This window comes from Colletotrichum costaricense (assembly GCF_030867565.1).
Source record: "Colletotrichum costaricense strain IMI 309622 chromosome Unknown Scaffold_1.1, whole genome shotgun sequence".
NCBI lineage: Eukaryota > Fungi > Ascomycota > Sordariomycetes > Glomerellales > Glomerellaceae > Colletotrichum > Colletotrichum costaricense.
Genome location: NW_026848230.1, coordinates 1,994,116 through 2,015,664, shown reverse-complemented (window position 1 = coordinate 2,015,664; position 21,549 = coordinate 1,994,116). Strand labels below are relative to the sequence as shown.

At 54.0% G+C, this 21,549-nt stretch overlaps 9 protein-coding genes across 9 annotated transcripts; 4 read left to right on the top strand and 5 right to left on the bottom strand.

Annotated features, from left to right (window-relative positions):
* Positions 1-152: 152 nt before the first annotated feature.
* On the bottom strand, positions 153-1,437 carry CCOS01_00722 (2OG-Fe(II)oxygenase superfamily protein; the record flags this gene model as incomplete). Its single annotated transcript, XM_060448919.1, has 5 exons — positions 153-749; positions 818-968; positions 1,023-1,039; positions 1,095-1,208; positions 1,270-1,437. The coding sequence occupies 5 exons, from the start codon at positions 1,435-1,437 to the stop codon at positions 153-155; spliced, it is 1,047 nt and encodes a 348-aa protein (XP_060320357.1).
* Positions 1,438-3,266: 1,829 nt separating this feature from the next.
* Positions 3,267-3,872, bottom strand: CCOS01_00721 (uncharacterized protein; the record flags this gene model as incomplete). The annotated part of the gene is made up of 1 exon (XM_060448918.1): positions 3,267-3,872. One exon carries the CDS (start codon positions 3,870-3,872, stop codon positions 3,267-3,269), a length of 606 nt encoding a protein of 201 aa, XP_060320356.1.
* An 18-nt stretch (positions 3,873-3,890) lies between these two features.
* Positions 3,891-6,306, top strand: CCOS01_00720 (XPG domain-containing protein; the record flags this gene model as incomplete). Its single annotated transcript, XM_060448917.1, has 5 exons — positions 3,891-3,934; positions 3,991-4,325; positions 4,378-4,475; positions 4,527-5,971; positions 6,024-6,306. The coding sequence occupies 5 exons, from the start codon at positions 3,891-3,893 to the stop codon at positions 6,304-6,306; spliced, it is 2,205 nt and encodes a 734-aa protein (XP_060320355.1).
* A 719-nt stretch (positions 6,307-7,025) lies between these two features.
* Positions 7,026-9,411, bottom strand: CCOS01_00719 (uncharacterized protein; the record flags this gene model as incomplete). Its single annotated transcript, XM_060448916.1, has 5 exons — positions 7,026-7,137; positions 7,363-8,558; positions 8,609-8,761; positions 8,814-9,103; positions 9,156-9,411. The coding sequence occupies 5 exons, from the start codon at positions 9,409-9,411 to the stop codon at positions 7,026-7,028; spliced, it is 2,007 nt and encodes a 668-aa protein (XP_060320354.1).
* A 591-nt stretch (positions 9,412-10,002) lies between these two features.
* CCOS01_00718 (TruB family pseudouridylate synthase) lies at positions 10,003-11,668 on the top strand (the record flags this gene model as incomplete). Its single annotated transcript, XM_060448915.1, has 2 exons — positions 10,003-10,063; positions 10,161-11,668. The coding sequence occupies 2 exons, from the start codon at positions 10,003-10,005 to the stop codon at positions 11,666-11,668; spliced, it is 1,569 nt and encodes a 522-aa protein (XP_060320353.1).
* A 695-nt stretch (positions 11,669-12,363) lies between these two features.
* On the bottom strand, positions 12,364-13,152 carry CCOS01_00717 (ribosomal protein L32; the record flags this gene model as incomplete). The annotated part of the gene is made up of 1 exon (XM_060448914.1): positions 12,364-13,152. One exon carries the CDS (start codon positions 13,150-13,152, stop codon positions 12,364-12,366), a length of 789 nt encoding a protein of 262 aa, XP_060320352.1.
* A 1,905-nt stretch (positions 13,153-15,057) lies between these two features.
* On the bottom strand, positions 15,058-15,757 carry CCOS01_00716 (exosome component EXOSC1/CSL4; the record flags this gene model as incomplete). Its single annotated transcript, XM_060448913.1, has 2 exons — positions 15,058-15,228; positions 15,293-15,757. The coding sequence occupies 2 exons, from the start codon at positions 15,755-15,757 to the stop codon at positions 15,058-15,060; spliced, it is 636 nt and encodes a 211-aa protein (XP_060320351.1).
* A 630-nt stretch (positions 15,758-16,387) lies between these two features.
* On the top strand, positions 16,388-17,112 carry CCOS01_00715 (C-8 sterol isomerase; the record flags this gene model as incomplete). The annotated part of the gene is made up of 2 exons (XM_060448912.1): positions 16,388-16,676; positions 16,748-17,112. 2 exons carry the CDS (start codon positions 16,388-16,390, stop codon positions 17,110-17,112), a joined length of 654 nt encoding a protein of 217 aa, XP_060320350.1.
* A 1,906-nt stretch (positions 17,113-19,018) lies between these two features.
* On the top strand, positions 19,019-21,121 carry CCOS01_00714 (POT family protein; the record flags this gene model as incomplete). The annotated part of the gene is made up of 5 exons (XM_060448911.1): positions 19,019-19,271; positions 19,374-19,683; positions 19,738-20,247; positions 20,298-20,365; positions 20,430-21,121. 5 exons carry the CDS (start codon positions 19,019-19,021, stop codon positions 21,119-21,121), a joined length of 1,833 nt encoding a protein of 610 aa, XP_060320349.1.
* Positions 21,122-21,549: the final 428 nt, after the last annotated feature.

Here is a 21,549-nt window from a genome sequence, read left to right as displayed (position 1 = left end):
TTGTTTTTCTCCGGATGTTGACTTTGGGAATGGGGATGATTATGTCTGTACTTTGCATAGCGTGGCCAGGGATACTACACGTCACGGCGTTCATGGTCGTTTCACGAATGCATACAACCATTGAGAATTTCGGCTTGTCCAATTGTTACAACTCATGCCTTGGTCTCCTCCTCCTTGTACAGTCCCTTATAACTCTCCCTCAGCCTCATGAACAAATGATCATCAGCAGTCATGACCTTACGCCCCGCGTAGGGATTCGCGTTCGGCGTCCCCTCGGGCGCGACAAACTCCTTCACCCTATCGCTCGGCACGGGATCCAACGCCACGGAGCCCACGGGGTGACAGAAGAAGGCCATGGAGTACCTCGGCCCGGTGTCCGTCTCGCCCTCGGCGCCCTCCCCGCCAAACACGACGCGGTGGACGGTGCTCCGGAACAGGCCGTTGGTCCAGTAGCTGAGGAGGTCGCCGATGTTGATGAGGATGGGAGGCAAGGGGTCGGCTTCGGTGCCGGGCGGCGTGACGGGGACGGGGGCCCAGGTGTTCTTGCGGGTGAGGATCTCGAGCCCCGCCTGGCCGCGGAGGCGGAAGAGAAGGGTGACGGAGCCGTAGTCGGAGTGGGCTCCGGCGCGGACGTCGTCTGGATTGGAGGAGGTGTCTGAGGTGGGCGGGTAGTAGAGCATGCGGAGGATCGTGCCCGAGTCGCCCTTTGAGCGGAGGTGGGCGGACGAGAAGAAGTCTGTGGGGTTGACCTGATGACAAGTTTAGTGAGCTGCTCGTGGAGAGAGGGTAGCTGGAGGAAAGGGGGAGGAGAAAATACATCGAGGCCAATGCCGAGAAGCTCGAGGAGTTCCAGGCAGAGGGTGTGGCACTGATCTCTGAACGAGTTCAGGAAGGGCTCATCTGATTGAATGGTGGGAGGCAGAGGTTGCTGGGCCCTGCCATCCTTGAACTCGCCAAAGTTGAAGGCCCTGAATGGTGTGTAAGCCAAAATGTAAAGAAGCTCAAAGACCCTTTGACCTTACTCCTTGTAATCGCCAACCTATGAAAAAGTCAACATCTTCATATTCCCCAGGTTTGGGTAGGATCAGCCATACCTTTTGGTTCTTGGGGTCGAGAGTCTCAGAGTGCATACCAGACCAGCCGCGGTTGTTCTTCTGGATGGTGCAGGCGGCCTTCTCCTCGACCGGTGCCTTGAATAACTTTTTGGACTGTTTACTGTTGTCATTTGAATTGCTCTGGAAAGAGGTTCCATTTCAAGTTGGGCCATACCAGATCAAATGCCGACTCTTGGTCACTTAGCGCAATGTACTTGCCCGTGTTGCGGATATAAATGAAGCCATGTTCGACGGCGGCATCGACAAGTTGGCGCGCAATGGCGGTCCTGTCGACACCCTCCGCGGCAATGTCAATAATTGGAATATTAGCCTTTGGCGCCATGGTGTATTTGTCTCCGTCTATTTGTGAATTCACGGTGCGGTAGGTCAGACAAAGTACTACGAAAGGGAGGCGGCCGGAGCTGACTTATTAGAATGGAGGGTTGGAGGGGCGAGATTCAACCGAAGTCGCGCGAAGTGGGATGCGATAAGCGATAAGACTGGGATAATGGAGGGGCGGACGGGACCGCTTGGGACCGGGGCAACGACTTGGGTAATGACTATTACGAAGCGTTTGATAGCGACCGAAGGGCGGAGAGGGCCGAGGTAGCGGGATATCCGTGGTCAGATTTGGTATCACGAGAGGTTGACGGGTCCTGAGGTGTCGTGTTGCACTCGTCGGATGTGTAACCTGTCTACTGAGGGGGACAGTGGATGTTCGGGTATTGGAATGGAGAAGGTAATATTCAAGTAGCGAAGCTCAAACTTGACAAGAGCTTGTCAGCTAGCAAACGTTCCCCAACGCCACGGAATCCAACGGTCAGACTAGGCCGACAGAGCGAATAGCATGTAGTCCAAGCTTACAATAGATGAAGTGAACAGAGCCCGTCTACTCGGAGTGTTGATGTTGGTATTGCTCTGCTTGAAGGAACCTCCGCATGCACCAGGGCCAGGTTGTCAATTGAGCAGGGTTCAGGCCGTATAATCGCACTTGCGCCATCGTGTGCTCTTGGTAGATTGCTAGTAGGCTTGGCCACGTGCTTTCGGATGAAGAACAGACAGACGGAGGCTGATACAAACAATTCCTATCATCTAGTCCTTGGATATTCCGTATGAATAGGTAGCCAGCTGCGGGTGTTTGAGATATGAAGACGCCATTGAACGTATATGCGGGAGGTGAATAAATACTAGTGACCAGTTGTGAAGGCTCAAATTGGGCAACTCCATAGTCGCATGGTAGGGGCCGGGTATGCGAAGATGATGGAAGTACGCGACGGCAAATCCCATGGCAGCTGTAACCTGAAAGCTTGCTGTGCTCCCGAGAAATGTCATTTGAAGATGTTTGTCGGGGGGCAGACATGCAAGGGGCCGGCGAAGAAGAGGGATCAAGACATGGCTGCATCGCACATCCCTGACACAGAGGACAGGCGAATATAAAGAGCGGGGATCGGGGGGCAGCGGGGACGGGAACCGCTGCATGGTCGGTCAATTGATGCTGCCTGTGGCTTGAGCGATGGCTCGTGTTGGCGGGAACTTGGACCGACACCGTGCTGCTGGTAGGAGATGCTTGCTTGACATCGTACCTATAATCGTGAGGTGGTGGGCGTATTTCTCTTGAGGCTTAGGTTGTCAAATTAATTAAGAGAACCTCTGTATATGCATAGTGCAGCCGATGATTGTTGTTGCACTACCATATCTTATGTAACCCTAAGGTAGATAGGTAAGATGCAGAATGGACACAGGCGTCTAAATATGTAACCGGAAGGAAAGGCAATGCGTTGTAGGCGTAGACAGAAGGGAAACTAGCACCTTCAAACTGGAAACATCGTGGGAGGAAATCACCTCAGGGAGACAGACAGTCGTGGAAGCAGCAAGCCACATGCACCGCCACAAACACCACCCACATCTTTTTCCCTTCCATAGGTTCCTTCCACCTCTCACACACGCTAACCCTACAACTTCCCTAGCGCCTCGAAACCCAAGGGTTGCCAACTTGCTCCCCCTGTACAGCGGTGCGGTACCTCGCACCTGCGTTCCTGAACCCCCAAACTTTCCAATTACCTCCCCTCCGCCAGCGCCAGCGTTCTTTTCCAAAAGCTCCCCTCTTCTTTTGAGACACGCTTGTCAGTGTCATTGGCCCTGCAGACGGCCGTTCCCTTTTTCATGACAAGCTCAGCCATTCCTTTGCAAGTTATTCCGACTTCTTCTACAAAGCGCCCAGTCTCTTTGCTTCCGCTCCCCTGAGTGGTCTCGCGACCCAAGCTCCACCCGCTTCCCACCTCCAAACGGCTTGTTGTCAACTCGAGCTGACGAGCTCCTCGCCGTTGCGCAAGGCCCGACAAGATGCCTTGTGAGTCTTCCTCCTCTCTCTCGCCTCTCCGAAATCCCAACCCCGCGATGCGCTGGTCCTCTGCTCTGCTCTCCGATCTCTTTCTTCCCGATCCTCGCCTCGCCGTCACATGTCTTCAAGGCTACCTGCGTCATACCCGCTTCCTGCGCCCCAAAACATCCGATTCCGCCGTACCTGTCTGGAAGCTCTACACACCCACATACGTCGTAGCTTCGCCTGTCGAGAAGCATCAAGACTCTGCCTGAGCATTGGCATCGAACCTTTCGAGCTACACCCGTCAAAAAGAAGGCTATTTCGGCTTTCTGGGAACAGCACACCTCACCACACCAGGAAGGAACGGCGGGCAGGACGGTTCCGGCCGGGCACATCAGCCTCTTCTCACTCCTGCGCTTCACAACCGCCGGGCTACGCTCTGCGATTTGTACCATGAGATTTACTGACTCGATATGACAGGTCTTGTGGAGGACGCTTGGATCAATGGCCAGGCAACGTAAGTCGAACAGGGTTTCAACGTTGAGATTCCTTTTAACTAAATCATTTGGGCAGGAGTCACGATGTCTCCGAGCTCGAAGACTGCGCGATAGCCATTGACGCGACATACTACCTCCAACTCTTCCTCGACACCCCTCCTTTCCACGAACCTCTCCTGCCCGCTCTGGGTGGCATGACTGGCATTGAGCACCATCTCCGAGCTGATATCGACCAATGGAAGGCACACAAGATCGTACCGTTCTTCATCTTTGATGGACAGTCGGTGACCGGCCAAGAGGAGGTCGCCGTTCAGCGAGGCCGAACTGCCAACCAGAAGACGGACGAAGCTTGGAAGCTATACTTCAACAGCCACGCACAGGAAGCTGTCGACGCGTTTGGTGCCAACAGCGGTACGCATCATCGCTGTGATGCCGATGGGCCACACTGACTATGAGACTGCAGGCGCTTTTCGCATCCAGAACCTCTACCCCTTGCTCAAGTCTATCCTGAAGGACAACGACCTGCACTTCCTTGTCCCCCCCTATAATGCCTCCGCTCAGGTAGGTTCGAGCTTGAATAGGACGAGACTTTCGATGCTGACGAGCTATTAGCTCGCCCACTTCGACATGATCGATTCAGACCAATGCGCCGCTGTCATGGGCTCGCAGGAGCTGATCCTGTATCCGATCAAGGACACCCTCATTCGAACGATAGATTGGGAGGCAAAGACCGTCACATCGTTATCCAAAAAGAATCTTGTGCGGTCACTGAACATCAGCGAAGGCATGTTGAGCGACGCTCTGCTCATGACCGGAACCTCCTTCCTACCACCCTTCCCACCACTGCTGGACACTTCACTCAACCCACGCCAGCCTTTCACGATCAACGATGCTGTCAACCTCTTAAGAGCGTCGGAAAAATCTGTTCAATCAGCCTGCAGCTCCTACGGCGACATTCTGAAGTCAAAGGACCCCAAGTGGCTGGACAAGTACAGACAAGCCAAGATGGCCGTCAACCACTTCATCTATATATCCGAAGAAGGCGAGATCAAAGTCAACGACTTTGACCACATCACAAGTGATAATCACGAATACCTTGGTCTTCAGCTTCCCGGAGAATTGTTCCACTACCTCAATACTGGTCTAATTGGCTCTCGCGTCCTCGACTATATAACACATAGTCGAATCGTCGTCACGCCTACGCTGGATGGAGTTGCCTCAGAACAGTATAGAAAACTGGTTACTAGCCAACTTGTTCCTCTCAAGGAGCAGAGCATCGCGCTTCTGATACCGAGACTTCACCGTGGTCTCCAGCACAACGCCATCACCATGAAGGTTTGGTTCGACGACAACTTCTCGTATAAAATCAATAAGTCTCTTCAGCCATCACCATCTCAGCGTGCCGCCACATGGGACGTGAAGGAAAGCTCCTTCAAGACTGTCGCCGAAGGCGTCGATGAACCCCCTGGATCCATCGCTTTCGAGATTTTGGCACTCCTGTTCGATGATTTCGTCAAAGGCACCTTCCCCAAAGAGAAGAAGCGTATTGGAGGCATTGATTCTGTTCAGAATATCACGGCGGTCGCCATCTGGAGATTCCTCCATCTCCGCGGCTACGTCGATGATTCGCACACATTGACGAACTGGGGTAACGCCGTTGCCAGCGCAATCTGGGCGATGAAGGATTCGCTCAAGGACTTGCAGGTACCTGAAGGTCTCAACATATTTGAGGCGATCCTGAATGCGTTCGAGCTCATCAGGCACGATGTGCTCAATTCAGGCCATCGACACGAAGAGCTTAATGGAGCGCCAATGAACGGTACTGACGAAGAGAAGGCGAGCATCCTTCTCATCAGCAGATGTGCCTCCCTATTGAAACTTCGACACGAGTCTAATGGATACACCGGGCCGCTCAACAAGAACCTTCTCCTCTTCCGGTCACTTTCGACTGCTGTGCGTGAGGCGGATCGCGACCTCGTTGAGGCAATTGTGGCGTCCATGTTCCTATACGCACAGTCAAAGAGAGATCGCAACGACTACCTACAAATCAGCCAGACGTAAGTGTCTTTGTTTGACCTCAATCATTTCAGCCACTAATCGGTCTCACAGTTTGCCCTTCCTCCACAACCCTGACATCGCTCTGGGAATTGCGGTCAAGACACTCATGGACGAGCTTCCCGTCGGTGATATCGAGCTGCGACAAGCCAAAATCGAGGAGTTCCCCACTAGCTTCTTCCCCTACGCTACCAACTTCAAGGAGGATATTCAACTTGCATTTGCCTTTTTCGACGCCATCCACAAGGGCGTACAGACGCTCGACAAGGAGGTTCCGGCGGCTGACAAGGCGGTATGGTCAACAGCGAGCAAGTACCTGGACCAGAGGCGGTTTTAGGGCTGAAGATGTCCGGCCTTGGAGCGTGGCGTTGGCGAACCAAAAGCAGACGAAGGACTGGACAGCATAAGAGACGCCGAGCTGCGACCCCACGAGAGCACTATGCGCTCCCGGGGTGGAATATGAGACATTTGTCAGTCCGTGTATAGCCTCGGGGGTTTGGAGCGTGCGGCAGGGCTCGAAGCTGGATCCAGACAAAGATCAAGTTTGCATTACAATTTCCATAAAGCCGTAGGTTAGCTGTCCTATATCAGATGAATGGAAGCAGACTTTACCTATAAGTCAGTAGTGGCCGAGGTATATCAATGGCGTACTCTTGGCCGATGACGCGGGTGACTTTGGGTGGGTGTTGAGCTAACACTGGGAGACTCTGTTTCTCACATTCTCTTGCTTATTTCGATGGTACACAGGAGCATTCGTATGCCAAGACGGAGAGCTGCTTTGGGTATTAAGGCATTTGATTCCTACAAAAGTGACTTGAAAGCCAGCCGCTCAAAGCCAAAACCTTGGGCTGATAATAATGCACGTCATCGTCATGAGCCAATCCGTGTGATCTCTCTCTAACCAACGCCATCAGCTTATGCCGTGCTGAAGATGCCTGCTGAATCTCCCCTAAACGCCAAGTCCATGCAAATAAACCAATTGTGTTTCTGTCCTCGAACCTTGTCTCGCCGTAAGCAACCCCTGACTACGTCGAAGCATCGCTAGCAATTGCCCATTCAAGTGAGCAACCGTCTTTTGATGGGCTGAGGCACGACCGTCTCATTGATCTCCAACTCTTCCGTCGCTTGGATCTTGTGGCCCATTTGGCGGATCTTCTCGAGCAGGTGACTAGGACAGTTGTTAGCAAAACTCATCTCAAAGGGCAGCTGAACCAGCTGCAAGGTCGCCCTAGGTGCCTGAAAAAACATCGCTCTCGTTTGTGTCGTCTACATTAGATTCGACCTGCCACGAGGACCATTTTCTGGATTTGTGTCCCAAAAAGGAGAAACTTCTAGTGGCTCGTCTGAAACACAAGCATATCTAAATTCAGGAGAGGAGAGTGGGGAGGCATACTCTATGGGGAGATGGTTCTTGTCACCCTCCGTCACTGCCAAGTTGATGCGCTGGACCTGGTTCTCGTCTTCGTGGTAGTGTTCGTTCTGCATGTGCTCGTTGATTCTTATACGTCCGTCTTCTGATTCTGGATTTCGTTCGACAAACCCGCAGTCGTCCTCGTCACAGACCCAAGTGCCATTAGGTCCTTTAGGTATTGTTGTTGGAATGTTCTCTGCTCGCACAACGACCTTTAATGCGGTGGGCGATTCTGCAGAATCGACACTGGAATCGTCATCTTCAGAGCTGCTGCCATCATTCATGACTTCATCCTCGTCAGAAGCGTCACCGGCATGGAACCTCTTTGCGACCTGTCGGGAGACACTTTCTGGGGTCTCGTCCCCGGAGTCAAAGCGTCGCTTACCACTGGTGCCCGCAAGCCGAAGGCCTGACATCTTTCCAGCCGGTCTACCGACACGTCTTGGAGGAGGAGTTGCAACATCCGTGCTCCCGCGGGCCTCTTCAGGAAGTGATGGCCAACGACTCCGTGGATTTGATACTTCCTTTGCCTTCCGCCGTGTTAAAGCCTCAGGAATTTGCTCAAGCTGAATGTGCTCAAGAGAGAAGCGAGGACCTTGTGCAGATTCCTCGAGCGTTTTCCAGAAACCAGACCCTCTCCACTCATCCTGATCCAGGCGTTCAACCAGCTCTTTTGCATAGTACTTGAGAATGTCTGCCGCTCCCAGGTAGGCTTTGACCTTGTACTTGTAATACAATTTTGATGACACTTTGGAGAACGCTGCTTTACTCAACGGCTCAGCTTCGGGTTTGATGTCGTCGATGGCTTCTAGGAGGGCATCCACGTTGGATCGGTCATGGACAGTTCTGACAAGTTCAGTTTGGTTTGGAACCTCTGGGGTCTCGTCCACTGCCATGGCTTCCTCCAAAGGCTCGGGGGCGGGGGGCGACTGCGTCTTGGTCTTGCCCCTTGATCTGGACCTCATGTCCCTTGCAGAGACAGCAAAGTCGTGCGAATCGGTCTGGCTATCGTCGGCAGGTGTACCCCTTTGCTTTCGTTTCGACAACGCCTTCTGCGCGGACGGCTCGTCCGAAACAGTCGGCGTCACCACAGCTTCGGTCTTCTCTGGTATCGATGGACCAGGCTTAACACCCGCTAGTTTCTTCTTCCTGAGCTCAAGGACTTTCTTATGAATGTCCTAAAATGATTAGTTGGGTCTCCAGCTAAGCTCGGTGGAGCTACACATACTGAGTGTCGCTCTGTCATCCACTTGAAAAAGAGCGTCGGCGTCCATTCGAATTCTGGCTCTTCATAGAAATGGGATATGAGGAAAGATGCATGATCGTCGCAGCGCTGTTCCACCTCCTCAAGAGTAGCACCATCACCCATGGCTACTGCATACTATCACTCGCGTCAGCATAGATCGCCGGATTCTTCTCAGCGTCAGGCTCACCTTGAACAACAACGTCTCAATGGTCATTGCTACACCCTTCTTCTTGGGGCCCTTCTTGTTCGTATTGGCTGCAGCGTGCTCCTCGATGATGTCTAGAATCGTGTAGTAGATCGAAACTCCTTCGATTGTGTGGTCGAATATCGCCTTGTAGGCGGCTGATGGTGGTCGAATTTCGTACCATCCCGCCGCGCCCCCAGCCCATGCGCCATAGCCATTGTCGCTAACGCCGATAGCGTAACGAGTGCATTCGTGGGTTTCGATCAAGGCTGATTTCGTAGAAGGTTTTACGGCTGCGTGATGTAAGCGATTGGAGGCGATGGGTATTCATGGATCAAGCCAGACCTCTTGCCGTCTGCGGTCCGTCGATGACGACGCGGCCTCGAACAGTGAATGGGCCCTGGGTATTGACGGTAAAGAGCTCAACGGGATTGCCCTTCTTGTCGCAGACGATGGCATCCTCAAGAACAAATGTCTGTAGCATGTCTCCCTCCACAGGATCGTATCTCTTGAGGATGCTAAGTTCTTTAGCATAGGCCCGTCTGTCGGGTTCGACGGTGCCAGTCGTCGAATCCGACGTTCGTCGCCGCCGTCCAGCCATTGTCCTGTTTAAAGCTGCAATCGTTCGAGGTAGTGAGGGTGGGGGTTCTCGGTGCACGAGGCGTAAATGTGTGCCAGGCGCAAGTTCATCGGGCTTAGGATGCGTTTCCCAGTGGGGGAAGAATGAGATGTTGCGGGTGATAGTGCAAGTTGCGCCGGGCCACAACGACGATGTGTGGGTAGGTGGGAAGGGAGCACGCGAACGCGGTTCTCAAATCCATTAAAGAAAGCTAGAGCGCGCGGAACGTTGTGCCTGCGTACCGTATGAAGTACAGTTACTGATGCGGGGCAGGCGACCACGACTTCCTCCCCCACTGAAGCTGGGAAGAAAGGTAGCGGGACTCGTCGCTGGTACAGGGGACTTGCTAGTCCACGGGTCCAGCAGACAGGGGCTCTGTCATTCCTGGACCAATAGATAAGCCGATAGGAATCACTGGAACGTCCCTTCCTAAAAAAATTTCCCAGAACTGCATGCAGAGAAGCGCAAGATCCACGGAAAGCGCAAAAGCTAAAGAGAAGGTCGCACCTACCCCCACCGGCCGCATCGTTTCTTTCTCTCTTTTTACCCCCCAAGATCCTTAACTTCGGGCGAATGAGAATTACGCCCAATCTCTGGAAGATGGCGAAAGACACCGTGTACGAAGGCGTCTTCGGTAAGCGATGCCTCCATGCTTCCCATTGTTGCTCTTTGGGCGTCTCCAGGCGTGTGATGCGATTCGACAAACGCTGACCGTGGTATCTCCAACCCAGCCATCAACAAGCCATACGGCATGAGCTCTGCGCAGGTGATCCGCGATTGCCAGCAACAGATGAACCCCTCAGCCATGTTCAAGCCTTTGATCGAGAGAGACCTTGCCGCCAAGATGCAGGAGTCCAAGCAAGAGTGGAAGCGCCGCCGAGCCGTTAAGAAAGACTCCCGCGTAAAGATGGGCCACGGAGGCACACTCGACCCATTGGCGACCGGCGTGCTCATTCTGGGTGTCGGATCGGGTACCAAGTCACTCGGCTCCTTCCTCGACTGCACCAAGACCTACGAGACGGTGGTACTATTCGGCGCAAGCACAGACACCTACGACCGCGTCGGTAGAATATTGAGCAGACGGCCGTACGATGAGATCACAAAAGAAAAGGTCGAGAAGGCGATGGACAGCTTCAGGGGCAAGTTCGAGCAGATCCCGCCTCTGTACTCGGCACTGAAGATGGAGGGAAAGCCGCTGTACGAGTACGCTCGTGAGGGCAAGGCTATCCCTAGAGAAATCGTGGGACGCGATGTCGAAGTATCCGAGCTCGAATTGGTCGAGTGGTACGAGCCCGGAACGCACAACTACAGATGGCCTACCGAAGAGGCTGAGACGGCCGAGAAGAACCTCGCTGAGCAGGTCTGGCGAGTGGAGAAGCAACAGGGCTCCGGCCGCCGGCTCACTCCCGAGGAGGAGAAGGAAGAAGAGAAAGCCCTCTCTGAGCACGAGACTGTTAAGAAGAAGTTTGAGGAGCGCCAGGACGGTCTTATCCGCGACAAGCCTGCCAAGAAGCAGAAGCCGCCCAAGAACCCGGCCCTGATGTCTGGCGCTTTGGGACAGCTCCCCGGTGGCAAGGGCTCCAACCTCATCCCGCCACCTCCATCTGCGGATGAGCCCTTCCCTTGGACCGACAAGGGCCCGCCCGCTGCTAGGATCCGCATGAAGGTCACGTCTGGCTTCTATGTTCGCAGCTTCTGCCATGATCTGGGTGCCAAGGTCGACTCTGCGGGCATGATGGCCGAGCTTGAGCGATCCCGACAGGGCGACTTCGAGGTCCGCACTGATAGCTGCTTAGAGTACGATGACGTTCTCAAGGGAGAGGAGGTCTGGGGACCCAAGGTCGCCAAGGCATTGTCTGAATGGACCGAGAAGTACCCCAACGGAGCACCGCAGTCGCAACGCGAGCGACAGAATGCCCAAGGTCAGCAGAAGCAGCAGCAGAACCACGGCCGCAAGGATGACAGGAAGCGCAAGTGGGAGAACAAGAGCTTCGAGAAAAACGACAACGCGTCCAAGAAGAGGAGAAACTCCAGCTCGGGAGACGAGGCGCCCGCCGCCAAGGTGGTCAAGTCGGAGCAGGCTAGCGATGTCAAGGAGTCTTCACCCAAGAAGTCTCCCAAGGCATCACCTAAGGCGTCACCCAAGGCGTCACCCAAAGGTTCTCCCAAAACTTCTCCCAAGGCGAAGTCAGCTAACAAAAAGAAGTTTGATGACGTATGGGAAGGTATTCAAGACTAAAGCTTGAGCATCGCATAAGGTAGACGAGACACAACGTACACAGAGACACAAGGGCTTCTTCGTGATGAGAACATTTTAGTTTGTGAGGCTACGGCCTGGGAAAAGGGCACGGCGTACGGAGGCTTCATTTAGCATGACCCAGAAAAGCATTGCAGATCGAGGGGTGACCCGACAGTTGGACACTTCATTTCGACTTGCCCATTTGCCCTTATAAATAAGAAGGTGACGAAGTTCATCAGTTAAAACAGCTCAATCATGTCGTTTGAATTGTGTTCTCCGGACCCGAAGGCCGTGTGACCTCATGTGCAACCTCTCCCCGGTATTCCCATTGTGTATTCGTCAATACGTACTATACTAGAGGTATAATAATCGATTTGCTTCCTTTCCTGCCGTCAGTTGAAAACAGGACTTTTGCCCAGAAGCTTGAGATGGTTATACCCCTAATCCTGAAGTGCCGCGCTACCTACAACTGTAGCTCACAGGTTCGATTATTGTGGGCGGGCTTCGGTGTTGCTTCTTCCTCCTCCGTAGGACTTTTTCCCAGGCCATGATGATTCGTTAAGTTTACCCAGTATTTCCCGCCCAATATGCAATTCGTGTCGTATCGTCATTAAAAAGTCCCGCGGATATCGTACCGCTATGCATCGTACATTCCTACTCCATCATGATTCCCAAAGTCCAGGAGGCTCTTCCCGTCACGGCTGCGAAGCCCTCTTCTGCTCTGCCGCCTCCCTCACACTCTCGTCCCTGGCATCCATCTCCCCCAACAGCGACCTCACCCTCTCGATCCGGCCCACGGCGCCCTCGAGCCGATCCAACCGCCTCAGCTTATCCTTGTCCCGCTTCTCCAGCGTCTCGACCCTCTCCTCGAGCTTTGCCCGCGCCCGCCGCTCCGTCGCGACCATCTCGTTGGCCTGCTCGAAAAGACTGACGCTCAGCTCCTCCACCTCCTGGCTCGTCGTGCTCAGCCTGCTCTCCGCAGCCATCCTCATCTTCTGCTCCCTTCCCAGCGCCTCCCGCAGATCCTCCGTCGATGCGGGACCGTCAGGCGGCGGTGACGGCGTGCGGAGGTTCGGCGAGGACTTCATGCCCCGCGGGCTGAGAAGCTGTGACAACCTATTTGCGCCGCCGCTCAAAAAACTGGTGCGGGTGGGCGAAGGACTGGGAGCGAGAGGCAGCGCGGGGGCGAGACCGGGAGAGGCGGCGGGGGAGGAGGTTCGGTGGGAGGCGGCAATGCGCAGACGTGTGAGCTCGTCTTCGTAGTCGGCCCAACGGTCGACGGCGGCGGCGGCCTTTTGGTTGAGGAGGCGGACCTGGGCTTCGAGGTCGGCGATGCGGGACTGAGCTTCGAGGAGGGCGGGGGGCGCTTCGAGGACGACACCGCAGGAGGGGCATGAATGTTGCTCTGAGCGGTCGGTTGAGAGGGAGAGGGTTGGCGGTGTTAGCGGCGGGTGCGCGGCGGTCATTGTCATTGTCGCGCTCATGGCTTTAGCGAAGGGGATTAGGTGTATTGTTCGTTTCAAACGCTCTTCTCGGTTGTGCGGTGAAGATGAAGCTGGGAGGTTGTTCGTAATCCTCGGTGCAGTTCCGTGGGAAGTTCGATTTCTAGATACGCAATCGACTTGGACGTTTGAAGTGGCGGGGGATATAGAACAAGCTTCTTTTTAGGTTGTGCTCGAGGCGTTGCAAAGTCCCCGCGTGAGGAAAGGAAAAGCTACTTTAGCGCGGCGGGGGGGCTAGAGAGTTTGAAAGGTGTGACGTCGAGGTGCCAAAGGTTCGTCAGGAGGGGGGATGAAATGCGAGTGGTGGGTGGCCGCGCACGATCATATGTCGGGCTACTATATCTGGGAAAAATAGAGTGTTCGCACAGGGTGATTTGGAACTCTTATTCGTAGCAGCGCGGCGCTTTGGGGAGGCAGAAAAAGTCAAGGTGTAGTTGGCTCTTGTTGCAGGTTCGGTGAGGTATATCCGTTCGTAGTCGAATGGGGAATATTGAATATCGATAAGTCCACCAAGAGGAAAAGCAAAGAGAAGGGAAGAAGAGACAATTGAAGGGTATGGGTTCGCAAAAGTAATCAAAGATGGCAGAGAGAGAACCCCATCTGCCTGAAATCCCGCCCACATGCCACCTTAGCCACCAGACTTACGTGACACCACACACCTGCCCTTTTCTTTCTATGCCGTTTCCCTCCACGAATAAATTGACGACGCGAACGGTAACTGCGCCTCCTTGCTTTCGTGGGAATTCGGGGGTGATAACAATGATTGGGGAGGAACGGTGGACCGGGGTCCTTCAGTGTCCCAAACGGGCGGGTCCTAACAAAACGGCGTCGGGCGATTGGGTGAAGCAACCCAATTTGGGCTTTACCTAGGTACTCCATACGGGGGCCGACACTGCTCCACCCCATTTTCTGTTCTAGCACTCTCCTTGCGGTTGAAAGCCTCATCAACCGAGATGGCAGGGAGAGACGGGAACGGTTGTACAACTGTTGCTTGAGCCTTAATTTGCTGCCATTTCTTTTACATTCTCTTTTATTTGCGGGCCGCAACCGTTTTGATTAAACAAAGTCATGTTTCTTCCTCTTGGTCCAAATTGACTGGTTGTTTAAATTAATGCCAATTGCGGAATGTCCGTTCATGTCCATGCCCCGACGGGAACGGAATGGCAGGTTACACTTGGGAATTTGGTGACATCTTAATCATGTAGGTGTCATGATTGACGACTATAGAGTGTAGACGACCATTTTCTGGCGATTCCTCCCCCTTCGCTCGTGCTTTGTCTCTGGCGCCCAATATCCGTTCCCTTTTGACAACTCTTGATCGTCCCCTTGCATGAATAAGGCTCCCACATCGGACTGCCCATCAATCAGCCCTTTGACCTCGTCATGTCCCGTGCTGAGTCGTTGCAGTAAATCCGTACACAAAGGGCACCCTGCTAACCATGCAACCCCTCCAAACTGCGACTGCATCGTTGGTTGGCAGTGGGGCTCATGCTTTCATCTCTCGTCAAAAATTCATGCACTGCCGCTGACGGCAGCTGTTGCTGATGCTGACGCTACCAGGAAGGATAGTAAAAGGCCGTAATTCTTGATTTGTTGCGCTGATGCACCAGCCAAGTCGGCCCTCGGGTTCGGTCCAGAACTCTGAAACTGCCCCAAAAGTTCGCTGTCATGTCGTCATGCTGGCTCTCTCGTTTCGAAACGCCGTGAGATCACTTCCCTGCCGAGCGAGGAGGGGGTACGAACGGCCATCAGCCCTCAGCCTCGTTGGCGAGGCGGTGCAGAATACTCTGCAACCTCAAGCGTCTGAGCGTATCCAGCTGCAAAGCTCTCCGGAGCTTGACCTGCACATCGTGAAAAGACAGGCAAGTAGATGAGACAATGCCCCAATCAGTTTGGCTTGGCCACCTTGCGCGGCTCTCCGATGCCGGTCTCCGGGTCCTTGTACTCCTTCCAGCTGACGGGCACCATGTCGTTGCCAGCCTCGCTGGTGGCCATGATGACTCCCAGCTCATTGGCAGCGGTGGAGAGGTAGTAGTTGGCCTGGTCTCCCAGAGAAATCTGATATAGCAAGTCAGCTACCCATCACAAGTCACTTTTCAATGTCTTGCCAAAGGCCACTCACCACCTGCGCCCGCACCACGTCACCAGGCTTGAAGCTTTCATAGATCTTGACCTTGTCCTTCTCCGTCGCCCTCACGTCTTGAGAGCGAATGACACCCTGCCACTCCGTCTGCAGCACCGTGTCGCCAACCTGCTGGATCGTGACAATGGCCTGCTTCGGCATCAACCGCACGACGCGGCAGAGCACCATGTTGCCCACGTCGGGAAGCACCTCGCGCTTCTTGCTAGCGCCCTTGCGTGCCACGGAGATGGTCGCCAGCTCCTCGGGCGACAGCGGTGTGATGCGGTTGAGGCGCTTCGTGAGGCCGGCCTGGGCCTTGGCCGATGCTGTGACGGTCACATCGCCGAGCAGGGAGGCGACGACATTGCCGTTGTAGACATGTGTTCCTGGGCCGGCGGCGAACCGCGTGGTAGGGCCGAGAACCTTGCCCGGCACGGCGGTCTGGGGAGTCTCAACCGTGGCCATGATGATGAGATATGGGGGCGGATGTATGACGTGTGAGAGCTAGCTGTGGTTGGAGCCGTTTTCACACTTGATTTTGTGTGTATGTGACTGCTGAGAAGTGAGGTGTCTGTTGTGAGCTGGCCCCAGTCGCGAATTTTCCTTTCGGCTCCGTATATGAGGCTAGAGTATCAAAGTCCGTCCCGTTTGCTCGGTGGTTGAGATTGCACTTGTCAGAAACCCGAAAGTCCGATTTTTTTCTCAGTGAATTGCCCAGTCGACGGCCCCGCCATCCCGGATAGCTGCAGCTAAACAACAAAAACCCATGGCCAGCCCCACCATCAAAGCTCCGTCAGGCCACTGGCAACTTGAGCTTCCGGGGGCGGTGGCGCATGGCAGAAAGGGCAAAATGCAGGGTCCTGCCAATCTCTCAACCAAAAACAATAAGCGATGCGACAACGGGTACTGCAGCTCAACGAAGCCCTTCTTAAACCCATCTCGCCGGTGCTCCCGTCGCCAAACACCTTTCCCGTGTGCGCCCTCTCCGTTCTCCTCCACTGTACACAAGTCCGTCAATTGGACCACCACATTCCTTCCCCTTTCTTTGCACTTTGGTAACCCAAGTCTTACTCCAGACTTTTTGCGCAAATCACAATGCCGTCTCTCGGGCGCCTGTTTACACTGGCGCTGTGGATCGGTCTCCTGACCCCCATCTACATGTTCCTCGAGAAGAACTTGGAAAAGTTCTACATCTTTGATCACGAGCACCTGCACGACCTCTCCAAGCGCGCCATCGCCACCCATGGAAACGACACGCGCTCCGTCGTCAACTACATTGTGACCGAGCTCAACGGCCTGCACCCCACCAACGTCAACCTGGATGAGGAATGGGTCTTTAACAACGCCGGTGGTGCCATGGGCGCTATGTACATCATTCACGCCAGTGAGTCTCCTCATTTCCATTCTCAATCTTCCAAAGATGATGGAAGGCAGTTTACTAATAAAACCCACCAGGCATCACCGAGTACCTCATCGTCTTCGGCACCGCCATCGGAACCGAGGGCCACTCCGGCCGTCACACCGCCGACGACTACTTCAACATCCTCTACGGCACCCAGCTCGCCTACGTCCCCGGCAAGTACGAGCCCGAAGTCTACCCCCAGGGCACCGTCCACCACCTCCACCGCGGCGACGTCAAGCAGTACAAGATGGACGAGGGCTGCTTCGCGCTCGAGTACGCCCGCGGCTGGATCCCGCCCATGCTCTTCTTTGGCTTCGCCGACGGCCTGTCCAGCACCCTCGACTTCCCCACACTGTGGACGACGACCCGTATCACCGGTCGCGAGATGATCTCCAACCTGCTCAAGGGCAAGTTCTAGAAAGGAGACAATGTCTAGGTATGGGCAGGGCTTCTTTGAAGGTCTCAGTCATGGGCGTAAAGTAGGATGGTTCAAGAGATGGAAATCTTTGGGCCTAGTGATGGAGCGCGTATAGAGTGGTTTGTTACGCTGCTCTCTTCTTGCATATCCCATTCGGCCGTTCCGAACATTCATGTAGACATTTAATAATACCGAGCAGCAAGGCCGCTTCTTTCATCAAGATAACTCCATCTCCTCGTTCAAAAAGAATTGCCGCTACCTTTGCATCCATATGCGCCGTCGGTTGAGACACTTTGTTTGCAAGTGAGAGACATGCATCAAATGCGCGAACCAATGAATATCATTCTCCTGCGCAACTCTGAGGATGAATCTGCGGGTGAGACATCCTTGTTATGCTGGCCAAACAGACGGAGCCTGAGACCAAGAATTTTCCGAGCAACGTCTCCGAGCTTTTCTCATCCACCCGGACATTCCGATATCTGCCCCCTGAGCCATCCGCATCAGAGAAGCGCCAATCCGCCAATGTAACGCGACTCCACATATACGGCCCCCCTTCCTGCCGAGCCGGAGTTAGCGCCGGCGCCGGTCCAGAGTGGAGCCGCCCGGAAAACGTCAATGATGACCTCTTCTTCTTTTGAACAGCGAAACGTTGACCAGAGGGCGTGAGATTGTCGCCTGATGACATGCTTCAAATCTTTGCCATTTCTCGTATGCTGCATTCTTTTCCTGACTCGGAACGACATGCGCCACGTATCGTCACTTCACCTGGACGTCCGACGGCCACGTTTCCCGCTGAGGGGCCGGCAGTAACTCGGGGCACTGCGCAATCGCTGGCTCTTTAGATTCTCTACTGCGATTAGAGCTCGGGCTATGAAGCTGAAGGCCCTGCCGCCGGCCGTAATCGAAACGCGATGGAGGAAGGACACGCCGTGTCTAAGTTTCTGGGCAACTCTCCCTTTACTGGTGGTGAGAATGTGTGAGGTGAATCAGATTATAAACCATCCCGCCCGATGGGTATTCGTATGGTCGCGACTTCACACCGTCTCACGTACTATGAGCCAACGAGTACGCATGTGAGTTGTACAACATGCAGAGCGGGCATTGTAGCAGGCCGGCACAGAACAGTCATCACGTAGTTGTCGTCGACGAAGCATCGGCACTTGGAATGGCCCGGTTTGGCCACACCCGACCATTCGGGCGATTGACGCGTCCATTTAATCGGTTGCCAACTCGGAGGTCACTAGACTTGACACCTAAAGATTTTTCTTTTCTCGAATCTTCAAGTGCCAAGTCTAATCGACCGTACAGCTAAAGCATGTTTCAGGGATTGGTCGGTTGAATGATTCGCAGCCGAAGCCAACGATAATCACATACAAATATCAATATCAATCGGCTTGTTTATTAGGACAACTATAATACTATTCTGTCTTGATACATTTCCTACAATAGATTTGCAAAGGAGAAGACGCGCGAAGGTTCAACATCCGCCAATCTGGTTTCCATCTCGTCTGTACTTCTCTTACACTTGCCCCCTGAGCTCAGGCCTGCTCGCCCCAAGTCCGCTGCCGCTCCGTGTAGTGTTTCCTTCCCCCTCCCCCACGATCTGCTACGAGCCTGTCCGTTCTTTCTTGGTTTTATCATGGCCTGAGTATCCCTGCTTGTTCGCCTTCTACCTTATCATGAGCCAATCCTTGCCCTTCTTTCCCCAAGATAGCGAGTGTCTCTTCCCGTCTTCACCCCTGTGTCCTTCACGGCTTCTTTAATCGTGTTTCACATATCGGACCGGAAGAGCCAAGACCATAAATGCAGAAGGCCACCCAACGTCTTCTTATCTCTCCGTACGACCACTCTCGTGTGACGATCACAGCTTCAATATCTGATTTGACATCAGAGAAACCAAAACACGATGCCAGCTGGGGACACGATTGAACAGTCCCTCTCTGAGTCTCAGCTTAGAGAGGGTTCATACGACATGAAGTATTACGAAGACGTATCTCTCGACGAGAAGAGGGGTATCCAGCCGCGGCCAGACGCGCCGACCGACGAAGAGTTGCAGACTCTGAGGAGAGTTTCGGACCACATTCCCTTCAAGCTCTTCACCATCGCCTTTGTCGAGCTGTGCGAGCGCTTCTCGTACTATGGCTCCGTTATTGTCGTGAGTAGACTCGAGTTCTCCGCTTTACAGAATAAACTGACATTGAAAGTGTATGTTTTGCGAATAAGTGAAGTCATAACGGTCGAGGAATGCTGACCGATCCCAGTCACCAACTTCATCCAACAACCTCTCCCAGCGGGCTCGACGACCGGCGCCGCGCCCAATGGCCAACCCGGTGCGCTTGGGATGGGCCAGCAGGCGTCAACCGGCATCACGACCTTTAACCAATTCTGGCAGTACTTCATGCCCTTGTTCGGTGCCTGGGTCGCCGACAAGTACTGGGGGCGGTACAAGACCATCTGCATCTCCATCGCCGTTGATCTCGTAGGCCACTTGATTCTCATCACCGCCGCTATCCCACCCGTCGTCACGAAGCCAGCCGGGAACTCGCTATCGGCACTGCTCGTAGGCATGATGTAAGTGGTATTCTGGCTGCCGGTCCGGATCACCATCAAGCTGACTCTAGCTAGAACGATTGGTTTTGCCACAGGAGGTTTCAAACCCAACGTCAGTCCCTTGATCGCGGAGCAGCTCGAGATCGATCACTTGACCGTAAGGACGCTCACGACGGGAGAGAAGGTGATTGTCGACCCTGCCATCACCATCAACAGGGTCTACAACTGGTTTTACATGTTCATCAATATTGGCGCTCTGGTCGGCCAGATCTCAATGGTGTACGCTGAGAAGTACGTCGGTTTCTGGCTGAGCTTTACGCTGCCGACCTGCATGCTGGCGCTGTGCCCCCTGGTCATGTGGTGGGGAAAGGGTAGATATCGCGATCAGCCCCCGACGGGCTCGGTTTTGGGACCGGCTCTGCGGACGTTTCTCTTTGCTCAGAAGGGTAGATGGTCGATTAACCCAGTCAAGACTTGGAGGAACATGCATGACGGGACCTTCTGGGAGAGGGTCAAGCCTTCTAACTTCTCCGATGCGACTCGGCCAAAGTGGATGACCTTTGACGACGCCTGGGTCGAAGAGCTGTAAGTATTGCTTCGGCGCACTTGGGTTGACTGGTTCCTAACCTCTGCAGGCGTCGTGGCTTCGCAGCTTGTGCCGTTTTTTCATGGTATCCCATCTACTGGCTCTCGTATAATCAATGTAAGCCTCAAATCTTGCCCTCCCTCCATTCGTAGGTTATCACCCTCATCTAACCCCTCACAAGTGAACAACAACCTAGTCTCTCAAGCCGCCACCATGCAGCTCAACGGCCTCCCCAATGATATCCTCTCCAATCTCGACCCCATAGCCCTCATTCTCTTCATCCCGCTCTGCGACCTAGTGCTCTATCCGACCCTCCGCAAGCTCAGGATCCCCTTCACGCCCATCAAGAAGATCGCTTTTGGCTTCTTCACCGGCGCCATGGCCATGGTCTGGGCCTGCGTGCTGCAGTACTACATCTACAAGCGCTCCGCCTGCGGCCAGTTCGCCTCGGGCACCCTACCCAACGGCGACCCCTGCCCTCCCGTTGACATTCTCGTCTGGGCCCAGACGGGCGCCTACGTGCTCATCGCCCTGTCCGAGATCTTTGCCAGCATCACCAGCCTCGAGTACGCTTTCAGCAAGGCGCCCAAAAACATGCGGTCCATGGTCCAGGCTGTGGCGCTCTTCATGTCGGCCATCTCCGCGGCGTTGGGGCAGGCTTTCACGCCGTTGAGTACTGACCCATATCTGGTATGGAACTATGGCATCGTGGCCGTGCTGGCTGGCGTGGCGGGTGTGATCTTCTGGTTCCAGTTCAGGGATTTGGATAAGGAGGAGGATGCGATGAACGAGTTGCCCGAGGGTCGTATTGGGCAGGGTGTTGCTCCTGCTACTGAAATGTCACGGATGGATAACAGTGGGAAGAGGGACTGAGACTTGGAGTGTCCGACTATGAGTTCAAAAACTGCAACCAGAGTTGATGACTTGGTTTTGTTATATTCTTTTCGATCCTAGACTTTAGCGAAGATGAGTTTGAAAGGGAATCTTGCATCTATGAGTGAAAAATTCGGCTTTACTTGATGATATTTGGGCGACAAGGTCCCAAGAACGATTGTGGACTGGCGATCAAGACCCCTTACGCCTACAGCGACCATTAATTAGGTGATAAGATAAGCTGCCAGTCTCCTCTTATCGTCACTGTCTTTGTTACTACCTGTCTTACCGTGCTTCTTCGGGTACGTTTGTGAACGAATATCCTTAAAGATCTGAGTAGACACAGTACTTAGTACGAGAGATAAAGATGTAAGTACTTGGAAAATCACTAAGCCAATTTTACTTAGAGTAGTTATGTACTACAGCTA